The sequence below is a fragment of the Narcine bancroftii genome, chromosome 1, assembly GCF_036971445.1.
Source record: "Narcine bancroftii isolate sNarBan1 chromosome 1, sNarBan1.hap1, whole genome shotgun sequence".
NCBI lineage: Eukaryota > Metazoa > Chordata > Chondrichthyes > Torpediniformes > Narcinidae > Narcine > Narcine bancroftii.
Window position 1 is genome coordinate 205,753,353 of NC_091469.1, and position 17,014 is coordinate 205,770,366.

General features: G+C 46.2%; 2 protein-coding genes across 2 annotated transcripts in view; one reads left to right on the top strand and one right to left on the bottom strand.

The window, feature by feature from the left end:
• Positions 1–7,768, top strand: part of morn5 (MORN repeat containing 5) — a 53,181-nt gene extending 45,413 nt beyond the window's left edge. The window contains exon 7 of the mRNA XM_069889128.1: positions 7,603–7,768. Within this exon, the coding sequence (XP_069745229.1) occupies positions 7,603–7,726 (124 nt within the window). The 3' untranslated portion in view covers positions 7,727–7,768. The remainder of the gene's footprint in view (positions 1–7,602) is intronic.
• Positions 7,769–15,802: 8,034 nt separating this feature from the next.
• Positions 15,803–17,014, bottom strand: part of lhx6a (LIM homeobox 6a) — a 48,727-nt gene continuing 47,515 nt past the window's right edge. Inside the window, exon 9 of the mRNA XM_069906898.1 lies at positions 15,803–15,882. Coding sequence (XP_069762999.1) covers positions 15,803–15,882 — 80 coding nt within the window. The remainder of the gene's footprint in view (positions 15,883–17,014) is intronic.

A 17,014-nucleotide genomic window follows, 5' to 3' on the forward strand; every position in this document is an offset into this window, starting at 1 on the left:
TGCAGCTGCCGTGTGAGGCGGCCATGAGGGAGCCTGGAATCGAAGGCTTCAATGTGCAGGGCTGCAGCTTCCAGGGTTCGGTATCTTCCATAGTCTTGGCCAGAGTGTAGATGCTATCTTCTGGCAGCTTCTGCCAGACGGCCATCGAGCATAGCCCTCGGACGTAAGACTTAGCCATCACCCCGGGTTGCTGGGCTTTGTTATCGAGGAGGTATCTTGCAAAGACCGCATTCCTGGGGGGTTTGTACAAGGTCTCGAGAGTTTTCATTGCGTCTTTGTACTTGGACCAGCCTTTGGTTGCCTGGAAAGCGTGGGGACCCAGCTTTGATCGGAGTAGAACGAGCTTCTTCCGATCTGAGTCCAGGATGCCGTCTGAGTGCACCTCGATGATTGCTTCAACCACGTGCCTCCAGATCTTGAAGTGTGTCTGGGCTTCCGGGAGGCATGGGTCAACTTCGAGGTTCCCTGCGCTCAGGAGTTTTTCCATAGCAGCTGTGGGGGAAGAAGTCTTTGTTGATTAAATTGTGGTGCGCTGTTAGAGAGAACCAGACACAACAGGCTTTAATCAACAAACACTTCCACAGAGCCAGGCTGGCTGTTGCTGCAGTAACTCTGAGTGAGACTTCGGAGATCGACGCAGGCTTATATCCCGGAAGGTGATTGACACCCAACCGGGTGGGGCTTGATCCATTCAGGTAGACTGATCGACAGCCAGCCAGGTGTAGTCCTGTCCCCTTTACGCTCCTGCAAGTACAGAGGTTGCCCCCTGCAGCAGTTCGGCGGTACACTCCTGCAGGTACAGAGGTTGCCCCCTGCAGTAGGCCGGTGGTGTAACCACCACAGTACTCATAAAAACAAGCAAACAGCGAAACAGTAAATATCCAAAATTACAGTACGTTTGTGGTGTAATGTAGAGACAAAAGGCAAGGAAAGCTGCAACAGACAAAATGTGGGTGGAGAGAAGAATGAATCAAGTGGTAAATACTATGAATTTTGGTAATGCATTCAGGACAGTTTTCTGAAATAAATATGGAAATTTGGCCTCATGCTGTGCACACAATGAGTCTCCACTTTGGATCCTTTAATGTCAGAAATTGTACAGTTTCAGAAAGAGAGTTCAAATCACAGTCATGACTAAATCCCATATTTAACAGAGTCAACTGATAGGTCAAATTTCTCCACGCTTTAAAGCTTACAATCAATAGAGCCAGATAAGATTTCCTAACATGTGGTGTACATGGCTTGATTAATCCGACTAAGGGAGTACCTTGTAATAGTGATTATTGTATGATAGAATGTTCTATTTACCGGGGAGAAGCTAGAATTATAAACTTGATAGAATGTTCTATTTACCGGGGAGAAGCTAGAATTATAAACTTGCAGGACTCATGTAGATTGAGTGGAACTGTAAATGAATGAATCTACTAAAAGTGGAATATTTTTTAAAGATGTTTGGAATGGTTAAAAAAAACTATTACTTTAGTCATGCAACAGTTAAGGCAGTAAAGAATCAAAGAATTGTGGCCACACAAGAACTAGCCCCGCTTGTTACGCACAGTCAGTGGGACAGTCACGGCAAATATGGCGGCGCGCATCCATCTCTTCTGGTCCAGACCAGAAGTTGGAGTGTGCACTTGTGTCAGCGTGACACAAGCCACGGGATGTACACGCAGTCCAGCTGGCAGCCTAATAAGCGAGCACACAAAGTTCAAATAAACATTCTGTTGTGACACTTGAGCCAGTAGCCTGCATCTCCAGACTGCACAACTGCTCTCTCACAATGCACTACAGTGGTGACCCCAACGAGTCGCCACACCTTGAAGACTCAACTACATGGACCCTGCAGCCTAGCACTAAAACTGCCAACTTTCTGGACCAACTGGCCCCGCACCTGGTTTGGCCAAGTGGAGGCCCAGTTACAGATTAAGCAAATCACTTCTGATTCAATGAGGTATTTTTACGTCGTTAACTCTCTCGATCATGATACTACCGCCTGAGTGGACGACCAAGCTCTGCCGGAAGAGGGTAAATATCTAGTCTTAAAAAACCTTCTTATCGGCACATACAGCCTCTTCCGCGTGAGAGGGCCACTAGACTCCTGCACTTAGATGGCCTGGGGGACAGGATGCCATCCACTCCTATGGACGAAATGCTTGCGCTGGCAGAAGGCCATAAGCCCTGCCTCATGTTTCAGCCTTCCTAGAACCAATGCCAGAGGACATCCAACTCTTGCTCGCAAACACTGATTTCAGTGACCCACACAAAGTCGCAGTGAAGGCCAACGCCCTCTACCGCACCAAACACGAGGCCCATGAGACGGTCAACTAGGTTACTACGCTGCAGCACGAGTCTGCCCAGAAGGCAAGCCCCACCCCCATCAGAATGCTGCCCAAAATGCCAAGCCCAACCCCCATGGATCAATGCCTGTGTTTCTATCACCAACATTGGGGCACCAAGGCGCGTAAATGCCAACAGCCCTGCTCGTTTCAGTGAAACAAACAGGCCAGCCGCCATTAGTGGCTGCGATGTCTGGCTGAAAGAACAGCCTGCTTCATGTGTGGGACAGCATCTCAGGCTGCAGGTTCCTTGTAGACACAGGACCTGAAATAAGCATCATTCCACTGACTTCCCTGGAGATGTGCACGAGACCAAATGGCCCCACCCTATGAGCAGCAAAGAACTCCACCATCAGAACCTTTGGCCAGAAGCGCATACCCCTGCGTTTCGGGGAGACGGCAGTTTACACTGCCAGCAGTGGATAAACCTCTGCTGGGCACAAATTTCCTTCGGGCGCAATCTTTACTGGTGGACCTGCATGGCAGACGCCTAGTCCACGCAGAGACTTTTCAGATGGTACCCCTAGGTACTTCAAACGAGCCACCCACCCACCTAGCTGCAGTAGAGACCTCAAGCAACTGCTACACCTGCCGCTCACAAACTACTCCACCATCCTATATCCACAATTCCCCTTCGCAGAGCCTCAACATGGTGTCCAGCACCTTATCGCGACCAACGGACCTCCCATTCACTCACAAGTTCAGACCGGCCAAGGAGGAGTTTACACACATGGAGGAGCTGGGCATTGTCCATAGATCCGACAGCCCATGGGCTTCAGCCCTCACATGGAGCCAAAAGCCAGTGGCAGTTGGCGACCATGCAGTGACTACTGCTATTTAAATGAGGCTATGGTTCCGGACCACTACCTAGTGCCTCACATTTAGGATTTCACGGCAAACCTTCACAGCGCCCACCTGTTCTCCCAAGTTGATCTGATCCAGGAGTATCATCAGATCCCCGTCCACCCGGATGATGTACAGACGGCGGCCATCATCACTCCATTTGGCCTTTTTGAGTTCATGTGGATGCCATTCGGCCTAAGGAATGCCGTGCAGACATTCCAGCAGTTGATGGACCTGGTAGGGTTTAACCTTCCGTTCATTTTCATTTACTTTGATTGATGACTTCCTGGTGGCAAACTGCATGAAGGAGGAACACATGGTGCATCTATGACAACTCTTCGCTTGCCTGACATAGTTCGGCCTCACCATCAAGTGTGAGTTTGGCCGTAAGGAAATTGATTTTTTGGGCCACCGCATCACCAAAGCTGGCATAGCGCCACTCCCGGACAAGGTAGAGGCCATCCGCCAGTTTCCAAAGCCATCCATGCTCAAAGGCCTTCAGGAGTTCTTGGGGATGGACAACTTTTACAACAGGTGGCTGTCTTTTCAACCTGATGACTGCTTCCGCCAAAGACCTTCACTGGACCGATAAGCCTTGGCCGCTTTCACAGCTACCAAAGAGGCCCTGGCACATTTGACCATGCTAGTACACCCACAGATGGATGCACTTGCAACACATCCAGCACTGCAGTGGGCATGGTCCTCGAGCAGTTGGTGGATGACACATGAAGCCTCTTGCATTCTTCAGCCACCATCTCCGTCCACTGGAGTGCAAGTACAGCACCTTTGACAGACTTGCCCTCTACCTCACGTTTTTTCACTTCCGTTATTTCCTGGAGGGCTAGGCCTTCACAATCTACACTAACCACAAACCATTAACCTTCGCCTTCCACAAGGTTTCGAATCCATGGTCAGCCCACCAGCAGAGGCATCTGTCATACATTTCCAAGTTTACTACCAACGTTCGTCATCTCTCCGAAAAACCCTCTCCAGGCCTGCAGTGTGTGCCTTTTCACAGGGTGTCTACTTCTACAAGCTAGCCCAGGCCCAACAATCCAACCTGGACTCAAAGTGTTTTCACGTGGCCATCACGGACCTACAACTGCAGGACCTGCCCTTGGATGACAGCACCACCACCACGCTGTGTGACGTTTGGCAGGCAACCCCCAGCCAGTGGTACCAGCGAAGTGGCAGAAAATTGTCTTCGACCTCGTACATGGTTTGTCACACCCCTCCATCCGTACAACGGTCCAGATGATTTCCACCTGGTTCATCTGGCATAGTCTCCGCAAAAGGGTCACAGAGTGGGCAAGAGCATGCCTGGACTGCCAGATGATGAAGGTGCAGACGCACACGAGCGCTTATCCAACAGTTCATGCCCGCCTCATGCTGATTCGAACATGTCCAAGTGGACATAGTGGGCCCCCTGCCTGTCTCAAGGGGTTACCGCTATCTGCTCACCATGGTAGATGGATTCACCCAGTCCCAGAGGCAAACCCCTCCCCCTTTCTGACATAACCGCAGACACTTGTGCAAGGGCTTTCCTATCCACCTGGGTCTCCCAGTTTCGCATCCCCTCCCACATACTACCGACCACAGCACGTAGTTCACATCCACCTTATGGGGCGAGCTGTCCAAACACCTGGGGACCAAGCTCCATCGCATGACTGCCTATCACCCGCAGTCCAAAGGCCTGGTGGAGCGGTTTCACTGACACCTCAAATCTGCCCTCTTGGCACAACTTGAGGGCCCCAATTGGGCAGACAATCTCCCTTTGGTCCTCCTGGGTATCCCTATGGCCCCCAAAGATGATTTGCACACTGTTGGGCACTACCAGTTGCCCCAATAATTACAGAGACAAAGACTGAGGGGAATGATAGGCTTTATTACACACAAGACTGCTGGCCCAGGTCCAAGCTAGGGAAGTGAAGGGAAGGAAGAGGTGGCTCGACCTTTATGGCCTGGGTCACAGGGGAGGAGTCCAGGGAGGAGTCTAGGAGAGGATGTCATCAGGAGGGCGGGCCAGCTCGTGTCTGTACTGGTTAGTACATACAATACCATATCATTACATTCGCCCCCTCTTTTTAAATAGAGACCACTGGGAACGATAACGAGGAGGGGGAGAGAGAGAGGAGGAGGAGAAAAATGGGCAAGGCAGACTCTCTCTCTCTGACTAGAGGTTCAGTCGCAGTGGCAACTTCCTCCTTCTGCTGGACTGATGAGGGGTCAGCGTGTTCGGGCGTTGCTCCTCGGGGGAGGAGGCCATCGCAGGAGAGGCCGGGGTGGGAACAATTTGGGTCGGGTTGATGGTGGGGGACTTCCGGGGGATGGGTGGTCCGATGTCTCGTGGTGGATCAACTCCTGGGGTGAGGAGCCAGGTGGGGAGCCAGGCTTGGACTCCAAAATTGCGCTCCTGTGTAGTGTAGCCTGGTCGTTGGCAGACAGGGCTGTTTTGGGGTCTCCAGCCCTCGCCAAGTCTTGGATCGGTACAGCGTCCTCGTGGCCATTAGGGTACCTCACAAACACGTATTGGGGGTTGGCATGAATGAGGTGCACCGCTTCCACCAGTGGATTTGTCTTATGGCCCCTGACGTGCTTCCATAGCAGGACCATAGCAGGGTTGCCAACCAAGGAGGTACAGTGATCACCTAGGGAGAGCAAAGAGGCGTTCATGTGGGGTGGTGTTAGTAGCAGTGCACAGCAGCAATTGGGGATGGTGTGGAGCACCTCAGGCAGAATGTCCTGCCAGCGAGACACTGGCATGTTTCTGGACCTGAGGGCCAGGAGCACTGCCTTCCAGACAGTGGCGTTCTCCCTTTCAACCTGACCATTATCCCTGGGGTCCTGCTGGTGGCTCTGCCTCTGGCTAGGAAGTACTGTCACAGTTCCTCATTCATGAATGAGGACCCCCAGCTCACTATGAATATAGTCGGGGTACCCGAACAGGGTGAAGATATTGCGCAGTGCCTTGATAACAGTTGTCAAGGTCATATCCGGGCAGGGAATAGCAAAAGGGAACCTGGAGAACTCATCCACCACTGTCAGGAAGTAGGCATTCCTATTTGAGGTTGGAAGGGGGCCCTTGAAATCAACACTGTCGTTTGAAGGGACGTGTGGCCTTAATGAGGTGTGTCTTTTCTGGCTGGTAGAACTGTGGCTTACATTCCGCGCAGATCTGGCAGCGTCTGGCCGTGGACCGGACATCCACTATGGAGTACAGGAGGTTCCGAGTCTTGATGAAGTGGTACAGCCTCATGCCTCCGGTGTAGCACAGATTGACATGTAGGGCCTGGAGACGGTCGAGATGAGCACTGGTGCACTTCTCCCGGAATAAACCATCTGGGGGATCATTGAGTTTACCTGGCCGATACAAGATATCATAATTATAGGTGGATAGCTCGATCTTCCATCTAAGAAATTTGTCTTTTTTTTTAAACTCCGCAGTTTCATATTGAACATGAAGCCCACTGCCCTCTAGTCTGACAGCATGGTAAACCTTTTACCGGCCAGGTAATGTCGCCAGTGGCACACCGTCTCAACGATCGCTTGTGCCTCCTTCTACAGAGGAGTGCCGTACTTCGGGACCATGCAAGGTGCGGGAAAAAAATGCTACCGGCCTGCCTGCCTGGTTAAGTGTGGCAGCCAGTGCGAAGTCAGAGGCATCGCTTTCCACCTAGAACGGGATGGATTCATCCACAGCATGCATCGTGGCCTTTGCGATGTCTCATCGGATCTGGTGAAAAGCAGCCTGGGCTTCCGCCGATAATGGGAAGGTTGTGGACTTAATCAGGCGGTGGGCTTTATCGGCATAATTGGGCCCAGGCACCTATTCTCATCCGAATCGATCACTTCAGCGGCGGCCTCGAGGAAGTTATTGAAACAGTTCACACACTGTTCAAAGATTTCGGATGCACCTGGGACTTGGAGATCTACCTCTAGCCGATCAGGGAACAGCAACTTCTCCATTACCAGAGACCTTAAAAAATTGTATGTAATAAATTGTTGGGCACTACCAGTTGCCCCATTAATTACTTGAGACAAAGATTGAGGGAAACGATAGGCTTTATTACACACAAGACTGCTGGCCTGGGTCCAAGCTAGGGAAGTGAAGGGAAGAGGTGGCTCGACCTTTATGGCCTGGGTCACAGGGGAGGAGTCCAGGGAGAGGATGTCAACAGGAGGGCGGGCCAGCCCGTGTCTGTACCAGTCAGTACATACAATAAACCATATCATTACGCTGTCCCAGGTCAGTTCCTCCCTGGGATGGGCTACAAGCCCATCCCAGGGCAAAGAGAGCACACTGGAGTGCATAAGGGAGAAGCTGGTGTCCCTTGCGCTCCCCCCCCCCACCCTCATGACACTGTCAGCTTCCCACCCATGTTCCCCACAGTTTAACATCTTGTACTTATGTCTTTGTACGCAGGGGTGGTCACAGAGCACCTTTCCAGCATCCCTACGAGGGACCCTACAGAATGCTCCACAGAATGGGTTCCACTTTTACCTTGAAAATCGGGGAAAGGAGGAGCTTTTCACTGTGGACTGCCTGAAGCCCGCACACTTGGACGAAACCCAGCTGGTCCCAGTCCAGCAGCCAGCATGCAGAGGCAGGCTAGCAGGATGCCACCGGTACCAGTTCTGGGGGGGGGGGGGGGGTTGTATGGCCACGCACAAGTATGCCGTGATGAACCAGCCTTGCTTGTTACGCAGGTGCAGCAGGACAGTCACTACAAAGATGGCAGCACACATCCATCTCTTCCGGACCAGACCAGAAATTGCCGTGTACACTTGTGTCAGCGTGATGCAAACCGCGGGATGTACACGCAGTCCAACTGGCAGCCTAATAAGTGAGCGCATGAAGTTTAAATAAACATTCGATTGCGACACTTGAGCCAGCAGGCCTGTGTCCCCAGTCTGTACAACCGCTCACTCACAATGCACTACAGAATCTTACAACAATAAAGGGTGGCATTTGGCCTATGCATATGCTAGATGGATTATTTTAAATTAATCCCACTTCCAGCTCTTGGACACAAATCTGCATGTTATGGGTTTTCATGTGCTTGTCCATGGTAATGTCCCTATAAATCTCCTCTGCACCCTCACTTCCTGCAATGCAGAGACCAGAACTTTACACAGGGCACTAGACATGGCCAAACTGGCAGTCAATTTATGAGGGAAAGGACCATGTTTACTTCAATTCTCAAACAAATGCAGGCTGACCAAAGCAGAACAAGAACAGTAAAGAGATTTTTAAAAATATGATGTGGCCTAAAAGGGGAAAATGAACAAAATTTTGGAAGAGGTAGCAAAGCAACAATTAATTATTTTTATAATTACATAAAACTAAAATGAGAGTGTGTCATTTGGCATTTTCCAATTTAAGGACACAATTCCTAATTCTATACAGCATTGCAGATTTAGTGTTGCATCTGCAACCTCTGCTGTCATGAAACCCATCAAGGCCTGTAGGTTTGGGTGTCTGAGCGACCTTGGCAGAGAGAGAAAGCTAGGTCAATCAATGTCCCTTCACCAGATGTGATAAACAACAATTGCTGCTTGGCCTGCCCTTTCTGGCATTTTCCTCAGGGATGTTCCTCGAGTGATGGGTGAAATAACACACAAATTACGTAGAAAAACTAATGATAAAAACCAATCCAATTCTATAATTGGAATTAAAAACTTATTAAGAATATAAGTGTTAGGAAGAGTAGGCCACTTGGCCTTCCTGAGCTTGCTCTATCATTGATCAAGAGCATCTCTAGTGTTTATCTATGGATCTGTTTAGAAACACTGAATCTCCAGAGATTCACCAGCCTCTGAGCAAAGAAGTGCCTCCTCACCTCTGTGCTAAATGGCCCACCTCTTTTAGAGGCTGTAACCCTTTGTTCTGGGCCAAGTTTTGTACGTTTCAAAATAACCTTTTATAAATGTAGCATTAATGAAGTTGACCTTACTCAGCTTGTCATCATACAGGAGGCCCATCCTGCCATGAGCCAGCTTAGTGAGTGTTCGCATTTATCCCTTTTGTTGGTAAGGAGACCAGAATGGAACCCACTGCTCCTACCAACACCTTATCACATATTCACATTGCTGTATCTGCAGCCGCAGATCAGAGGGATTCACAAGGAACCAACACTTGACAGGTGGCTTTCAGTCCAACTTACTCTGTCTTCTTGTGTTGGCAACCTAAGCAATGGATAGATTTTCAGGAGGGAAGATGAATTTTAAGCAGAAATTACGTGGAAGCTTGAATTCAATGTGGCAGCACTTTTTATTGTGTTTAATCACACAAATAATACATTAACAATGCACAACAATAAAAGTCTAAATGTTACAAAACTGAAAACTTTAAAAGTGCTTACAGAAGTTTATATTTTACAATAAATACTTGATTAACAGTGTCTTGACATTTTAAAAGAAGCATCCATGTTGTAATGGTAATTGTTGAAAGCCAAGACATGTTAAATCATCACATGCTAAACAAACAAATTTGGATTAAAAATCTATGTACAAGAACATTTATGACAGGACATGTCTATGCTTCTGTGTAATCCATGAGCGCTAGTGAAATCACCTCCTATAGTTCTGGCTCCTGACTGAAGAAAGGATATACTGGCTTTGGAGAGGTGGTGCAGAAGAGATTCACCTGGTTGATTCCAGAAATGAAGAGGTTATCTTAAGAGAGATTGAGTAGCCTGGGACTGTGCTCATTGGAGTTTAGAAGGATGAAGGGATCTTATAGAGGCATATAAAATTATGGAAGGAATAGGTGAGATGGAGGTAGGGAAGTCGTTCTCACTGGTAGGTGAGAGTAGAACTAAAGAATACAGCCTCAAAATTCAGGGGAGTAGATTTAAGAGAGCAATGAGGAGGAACTGCTTTTCCTAAAGTATCAATAGAATTCCCTGTCTATGTGGAGGCTCCCTCATTTAAACCTGTTTAAGACACAGATTTTTGAAGAATAGAATAATTATAGGTTAGAACAGGCAGGTCAGTGGAACAGAATCCAGAGTCCGATCACCTGCGATCTTACTGAACGGCAGAGAAGGCTCGACGGGCCAGATGGCTGACTCCTGCTCCTTTTTCTTATGTTCTAATGTTCCTTTAAAGATTATTAAACTGGCGGCCCGTAGTGCCTTGAAAAAAGTAAACAATCTCAGTTTTTTCTCTATTGAAATTTTGTTGCTGTGCTTCTTTGTCCCTGCCTGGTGCATGTAACTTTCTCTGGGTTTACTGGATGTGGGATGAAACAACAAGGCCTGTGTAAATGAGATACACATTCCCAGTGGAATGGGTTGCTTTGAGAGCTGGTACAATTCAATGTGACAAATTCTGCCTCCTACTTCTTTATGGAAATATGAAACAAAATAATAAGGATCAACAGACGTGCTCACAACGTCTGCACTACCAAACAGACGCAAGAGATTCACTCAACATTATTTTACTAATATCAATGATCATTTATGTACCACCTTTGGAAAATCTTCCCGAGATGCATCACAGTCGAGTTACAAAACAAAATGTGATACTAAGCGACATGAGGAGACATTTGTTCAGATAGCCAAACGGGTCAAAAGGGAATTCATGAATCACCATACAGGGGGAGGGAGAGATTTAGGGAAGGAATTCCAGAGTGTAGGACCAGGCATCTGAAGGCACCATTTCTGCCAATGGCGCAACAGTTACATTTGGCGATGATCAGAATTTCCATGGAGAAGATGAAAGTAGGTTGCAGAGATAAAGACTCGGAAGGCCTTGGAGAGATTTGCAAACAAGGACTAGAATTTTAATCACTGAATTGTTTAAGTGGAAACTAATGTCATCAATGAGCATAGAGTTATAAAATCACCAACATTTACAAGAGAGAATGAGGACATTTGGTCCATCAAGTCTATGCAGATTGAGAAATAAGGGTCTCCTGCTTAATCCCACCCTCCAGCATTGAACCTCTACTCTCCAGGTCTTCATCTACACATCCAGGTGATGAGAGGTTCTATCTCCATCACCCTTTTATACTGAGCTGAGCGATTCTTCTCCAAAGAAAATAGGTTATTTCATTTATTCCGTTACATAATATCACCCCCTTTTTACTTTAGTCTCAATAAAGGGTTCTGATCCAAAAGGTTAACTGACCATTTCTACCCATGGATGCTGCTTGATCTGTTGAGTCTCTCCAACAATTCTTTGTGCAAGATTCCAACATCTGCAATATTGTATTTCTCTTTTTCTTGCCAATACTCCACCAATGTTATAGAACTCAATTACATCTCTCCCAAGCCTCCTGTAGTCTAAAGAAAACAACGCAAGCTTCTTCACTCTTTCCTCACAGCATGAGGATGTTCATTTCCTCTACTCTTCTATCTTCTGTATGCACTTTTTCCAGTTTAATACCCTCATCTCCCCTCTACATGCTCTCCAGTGAATACTTCCTGTAGTGTGGAGGTCAAACTGTTTAAATGTGATTTTGATTGGACTGTTTATGGAGTATACCTCGAGGGAAACTTGAAAAGATGACAGAGCCTCACAAGAGCTGAACTTATGGGTAACAAAAGCATCAGTGAGGACTTCAGCATAAGATGAGTTGAGGTAGGGGTGGAGTTAGTGATATCACAGAAATGGAATTAGACAAGCTCAAGGATCTGAAAGCCAACTAGTGGTCAGCTGGACGTGATCAGGTTGGTTTGGTTTCAGTTGGCCAGGAGAGGATGGGAAGAAGTCTGTGACAGAGTGGATCCTAGACACATTGGAGGGCTCAGACGAGTAGGTGATGGTGAGTTAAAACTTGCTGTCATTGCCTTGAAGGACAAAGGCAGCAGATGAAGAGCAACACAGCCACCCACAGATTTCTCTCCCCAACACACCATCCTCACCTTCTCTAGTCCTTCATAGTCAGTGGGTGAGTCCCAGAGCTCTCTCCCCACCAGCCCTCTGGGGACACCTTCACTAGGAGGAATGCAGCTATTTGAGATCAGGCTATCATCTCAAGAGGTGGGCAATAACCTCTGGTCTTCACACCAACACCTGATGAACAGTCAAATCAAGAAATGAAGCACTCATTTTGAACTTTGCACCGCTATTTGGGATAACTAAAGATGTTAGTCATATCCGTTGCAAACCTAGTATCTGTCAGAACATCAGTGACCTTAAAGAACTTGGCTTGCATTCAACTCTGCAAAGATTTGGAGTATTTAGCATAAAAGAGTAAACACAACATTTACGGAGGTTCATCTCTAAGGGGATATCCTCTTCTCAGCTCAGCAGCCATCCAACCATAGTCAACTAAAAGAGACATATTTAAACAATCTGCCAACATCTCCCTGCATTCTACACCCAACATGTGCATATTCAAACCAGAAAACAACCCCTTCTCTGCAATGTTTGTTCTGTACCATTAAGGCTGGATCAATGTTGCTATGGGGCAGGTTCTTTGAAGCACTCTGCAGGTTACGGTTGCTTCAGCACAGCAGGTTACATTTAGAAGCTGATGGGATTCATTACTCAGGTGAACTGAAGCCAGAAACCCTTTTAAATGATTTCAATTCCCACAAATTGGGTAAAAATTGCCACAAATATGTTGCTGTAGCCTCTGGCCATTTCTCTCCTGCTGCGTCCTGCACCATCACTCTTGAAGCTGCCAAACAACATCATTTGTTTCTATTATCAGATTATTGGATATAAATGCCTTATCGCCATATAGAACAGAAACAGGCCCTTCAGCCCAGATGATATATGATAACAATAAACCACCCATACACACTAATCCCATTTTTTGCATGCCTCACTTTGCCATCAATTCAACCCAGATCCTACCACCCACATACACACCAGGGGCAAATTACACAGCCAGTTAACCTGTCAACTTGCACATCTTTGGGATGTGGGAGAAAACTGAAGCACCCATTAGAAACCCATGCAGTCACAGAGAAAACCTGCAAACTTCAGAGGTCAGGACTGAACCAAGATCATTTGAGCAGGTCTATGAACTGTTCCCCTATGGTAATCTATTGAAGGAATTCATACTGATTACCTCTCCCAAATTATTTCTTCTGCTTGGGGAATGAAGGGATAATTCTATGCAGAGAGAATGAGTTGGCAAAAATTGAACCCCACCCCCTCCCCCCCCCCCCCACCAACCACGCACTTTGGATGTGTAAGGGGAAGATCTCATTGAAACTGGACACTTGCCTAGAGGTAAAACAATGGAATCACTCTCAGGAGAGAAGGTGACATTTAGGAGAAATCCCTCACTCATGGCTTCTGGATCCATAAAATCTCCTCCCACAAAGATACGGTTACTCAGAGTTTACTTGATTTTCAACGCAAATTTAAATGAAATGAAATAAAAGCAGAAAATGCTGGTACTGTGAATATTTATCAGTTTTTTTTACATTGGTTATCTCTTTTTCTGTGCCATGGCATGTTGTGGCAATTTAGACTATTGTAAATTTGGTGCATAAGTAGGACTTTCAGTGCATCTGTACTTATCAATATGACAATAAACTCTCCTATTGTGGAGAGAGGAACAAAAAATGTTGATTCCATCAGTGAAAGGTGACTGGCTTGAAATATTAACTCTGCCTTCACATTTACTACCTGACCAGGTGTGTATTTTCTGTTATATCTTCACCATCTGCAGTTATGTTTGGCAGTTAGAGGTCGATAGTTTGTGGGAACTCAAGGAACATGCAGATCATGGGGAAATGGGGTTGAGGCCGAAGATGAGCTTGATATGGAATATCAGAGGAGACTCAAAGACTGTATCACTTAATCCTGCTCCTACTTCTTATGAAAGCTTTGATTCTTAAATGGGAAGGGGTTCCATAAGCAATTGGGAGTTTACCCAAGCACCCATTAATTATATAGTTAACATGGGCAAAATCTGTGCAGCTATTTGAGATTGGAAGCTTTCTCCTGACCTGCAGGGGGCAGTCTGTAGCAAGTTTCCCATGTCCTGAGAAGAGATCACCTGAGGGAAAGTATCAAGTTCCCACCACTGCTCTGGCTAAACAAACAAACCTGGAAGCCCACCATCCACATTCAGAATGGCTGGTGCCTTTGCCAGCAAGCAGCACAGACCCCCCAACTCTGGCTAAGTTCCTCTGCAAGTCCTCAGGGCAGACACCCCACTTCCCTTCACTTGCCTCACATGGGATTTTCTTCATCATGGCCCTGTTACTGTGAACTGAACAGATGGAAACAATCAATTTAGGCTTCTCTCTCTCTCTGTGCAGACACTAATTCATGCCACATGATTAAAATATGGTAGAACAAATCAGTCGGTGGCTTTCAACCTGCTCTCTGAGACACCTCACTCAGTCCTCTCCACAACATCACTTCAGCTGAGTACTGGGGCAGCATTCATTGCAATCAAAATTGAGATGTCATGTGATGCTGTTGGCTAAAAATAAACGATAAACAGGAGTGATGAATAATTCATAAAGTCTATCGTGTTTGTGGGCCCAGGTAAGTTTTGGTTTCTATTTTTGTGAATTAGCAGGTCCCATTATTTAAAACCATTGAATTGAACAAGCTCACTTGCTTCAATTGGATGTTAACAATTCAACCAAGACCGCTCATCGGAGATGTGCTCACTTGCAAGAAGCGAGTTCACTCCGCTGCTTGTGTGTCTGTGTGGATGGATCGAGAAATCAGAGAACAGAGATCCTCTCATTCAGTTCTTTTACACAGAAGGAATGAGATACAAAGTGAGGAAGGAAGAGAGGGAACACAATGTCCATTTTTGTATTTCGAACCGGGTTCCAAAGGAAAATTGTGGATGATGGATGTTTAAAAAAAACTTGCAACTCAAATGGATGGGAGGGGGGTGGTGGGGGGTGGGTTGGGAGGAGGGAGGGGGGGGGGAGAAAATATCACTGTATATGTGTGAAAAGGAAAAAGTGTGTATCATGGCTAATGTGATTTATGGTGTGAAAAATAAAAAAATTTTAAAAAAAACAAAAACTTGCAACTCAAAGAATGTGAGAAAATAGCCTGGTCATTTGAGTGATGGGACAGGATGTTGAAGGTGAAAAGTTGGAATGATATGCATCACCAGACAGAACTTTCCTTCATGTTGTATTGTCACTACAGGAGAAATGGACAAAGAAGTCAAGTTTAACATCTTTTCAACTTCAGTTTGTGTGCGTATTGCTCATGTAATGGAAAAGATGGTATATAATGAACCATCTACTTTGATCAGCTCTCATCTCTAACACAATTATTAGATACAAATCATCAAATACTCTTCTCATTAACGGACACAAGTCTTCTGAGAAGCAGCAATAGGTCCAGGCCACAGACTAGTGAGGGCGGTCCTTCACAAGAACACAATGGGTGCAGCTGCTGAAAACCATAACAACGGGCCCACACTTGAAACAACCACTCGACTTCTCTCTCCAAAGATGCTGCCTGCCCTGCTGAGTATTTCCAGCATTCCTTGGATCACGAATTGAATTCAATACAGTCTGACAACCAAGCCATGGGAATAGCATAAAGACAGATCCAAGCATCCTAACACATGACCGAGAACGAACGCAAGCGGGATTTACAAAATAAATTTCTGCTTGACACACGATCCATGAATGCCTTCTGTTCTTCAAAGACTGGATTTTTCAGTAGAGAGATCAGCGGCTAATTGGCAACTGAGACAGAGTCAACGCTTGGTGTGGGATAGACTGTGCAGTCAGGACTGAAAACGGATGACCTTAAAACAGAGAAAAGATATCCGAATGTAGTTCAGTACTGCAGTAAGTGATTTCACAACATCAAGTCACAGAATTCACAGCAGAGTAGAGTTGTTACTTGGAAACATTAACTCTGCTTCTCTCTCCACACATGCTGTTTCATCTCAAAGTATTTCCACCATTTGTCTATTTTTATTTCAGATTTCAAGCATCTGAAGTTTCCTTGGCTTGTCAAGATTCTCACAGTTAATGTATTTGGATATGACTGTGAAAGTATGGGTGGGAATATTCAGGCCAACACTTCAGGCAAATTCGGATGGTCATCGCCAAAATGGTCATCACAATTACTTTATTTCGATTTTGTTTGATTCTAAACTAAGATCTCCGGCCAATTGGATGAAAATCTGAATCATGGATTATGTCTTTATACTTTTCATGGAAGATGCTGACAGTCAACATGTATAGAAATTTTGAAAAATAGAAAGTCTATTTCCAAGGCATGAATGGGATTGTGCACATTACTACATGGCTAAAATACCTCCAGATAAGGGAGTGTCCAGGACAGTTTATTACCTAGGTGTATAATCTTTGCACCAGTACTGTTCAGTAGAGTTTATTGTGTCAAATGTAAGCCAGGTGAATTGATAATTAGAAACATTCCTATTTATAGTTAACAGCATAAACAGGATATAAACCATTGGTTTAAAAATAGCCTAGAGACTCACATCTTGTTGGAGCATATGTGACTGGAACATTAATCACAACCAGGTCATTGTGGCGGAAATGGGGTGGGATCCAGTGCCAGGTGTTAGTAAAATGCAGAGTTCACATTGTAATAGAGTCTAGGAGTCACACAGCATGGGAACAGACTCTAATGGAGACCATCAAGCACCTGTTTGCACTGATCCTAAATTAATGGAGTTACACAGCATAGGAACAGGCCCTTCGGCCCAATCTTTCCATTCCAACCAAGTGACTATCTGTTAATCCCATTTGCCTGCGCTTGGCCCATTTCCCTGTAGATCCTTCCTAACCATACAGTATATCTGTCCAAACTTATTTTAAACATTATAGTTGTCCATGCCACTAGCAGCTCATTCCATACACCCACCAGCCTCTCTGTGAAAATCCAACCCCTCAGAACCCCCCCTT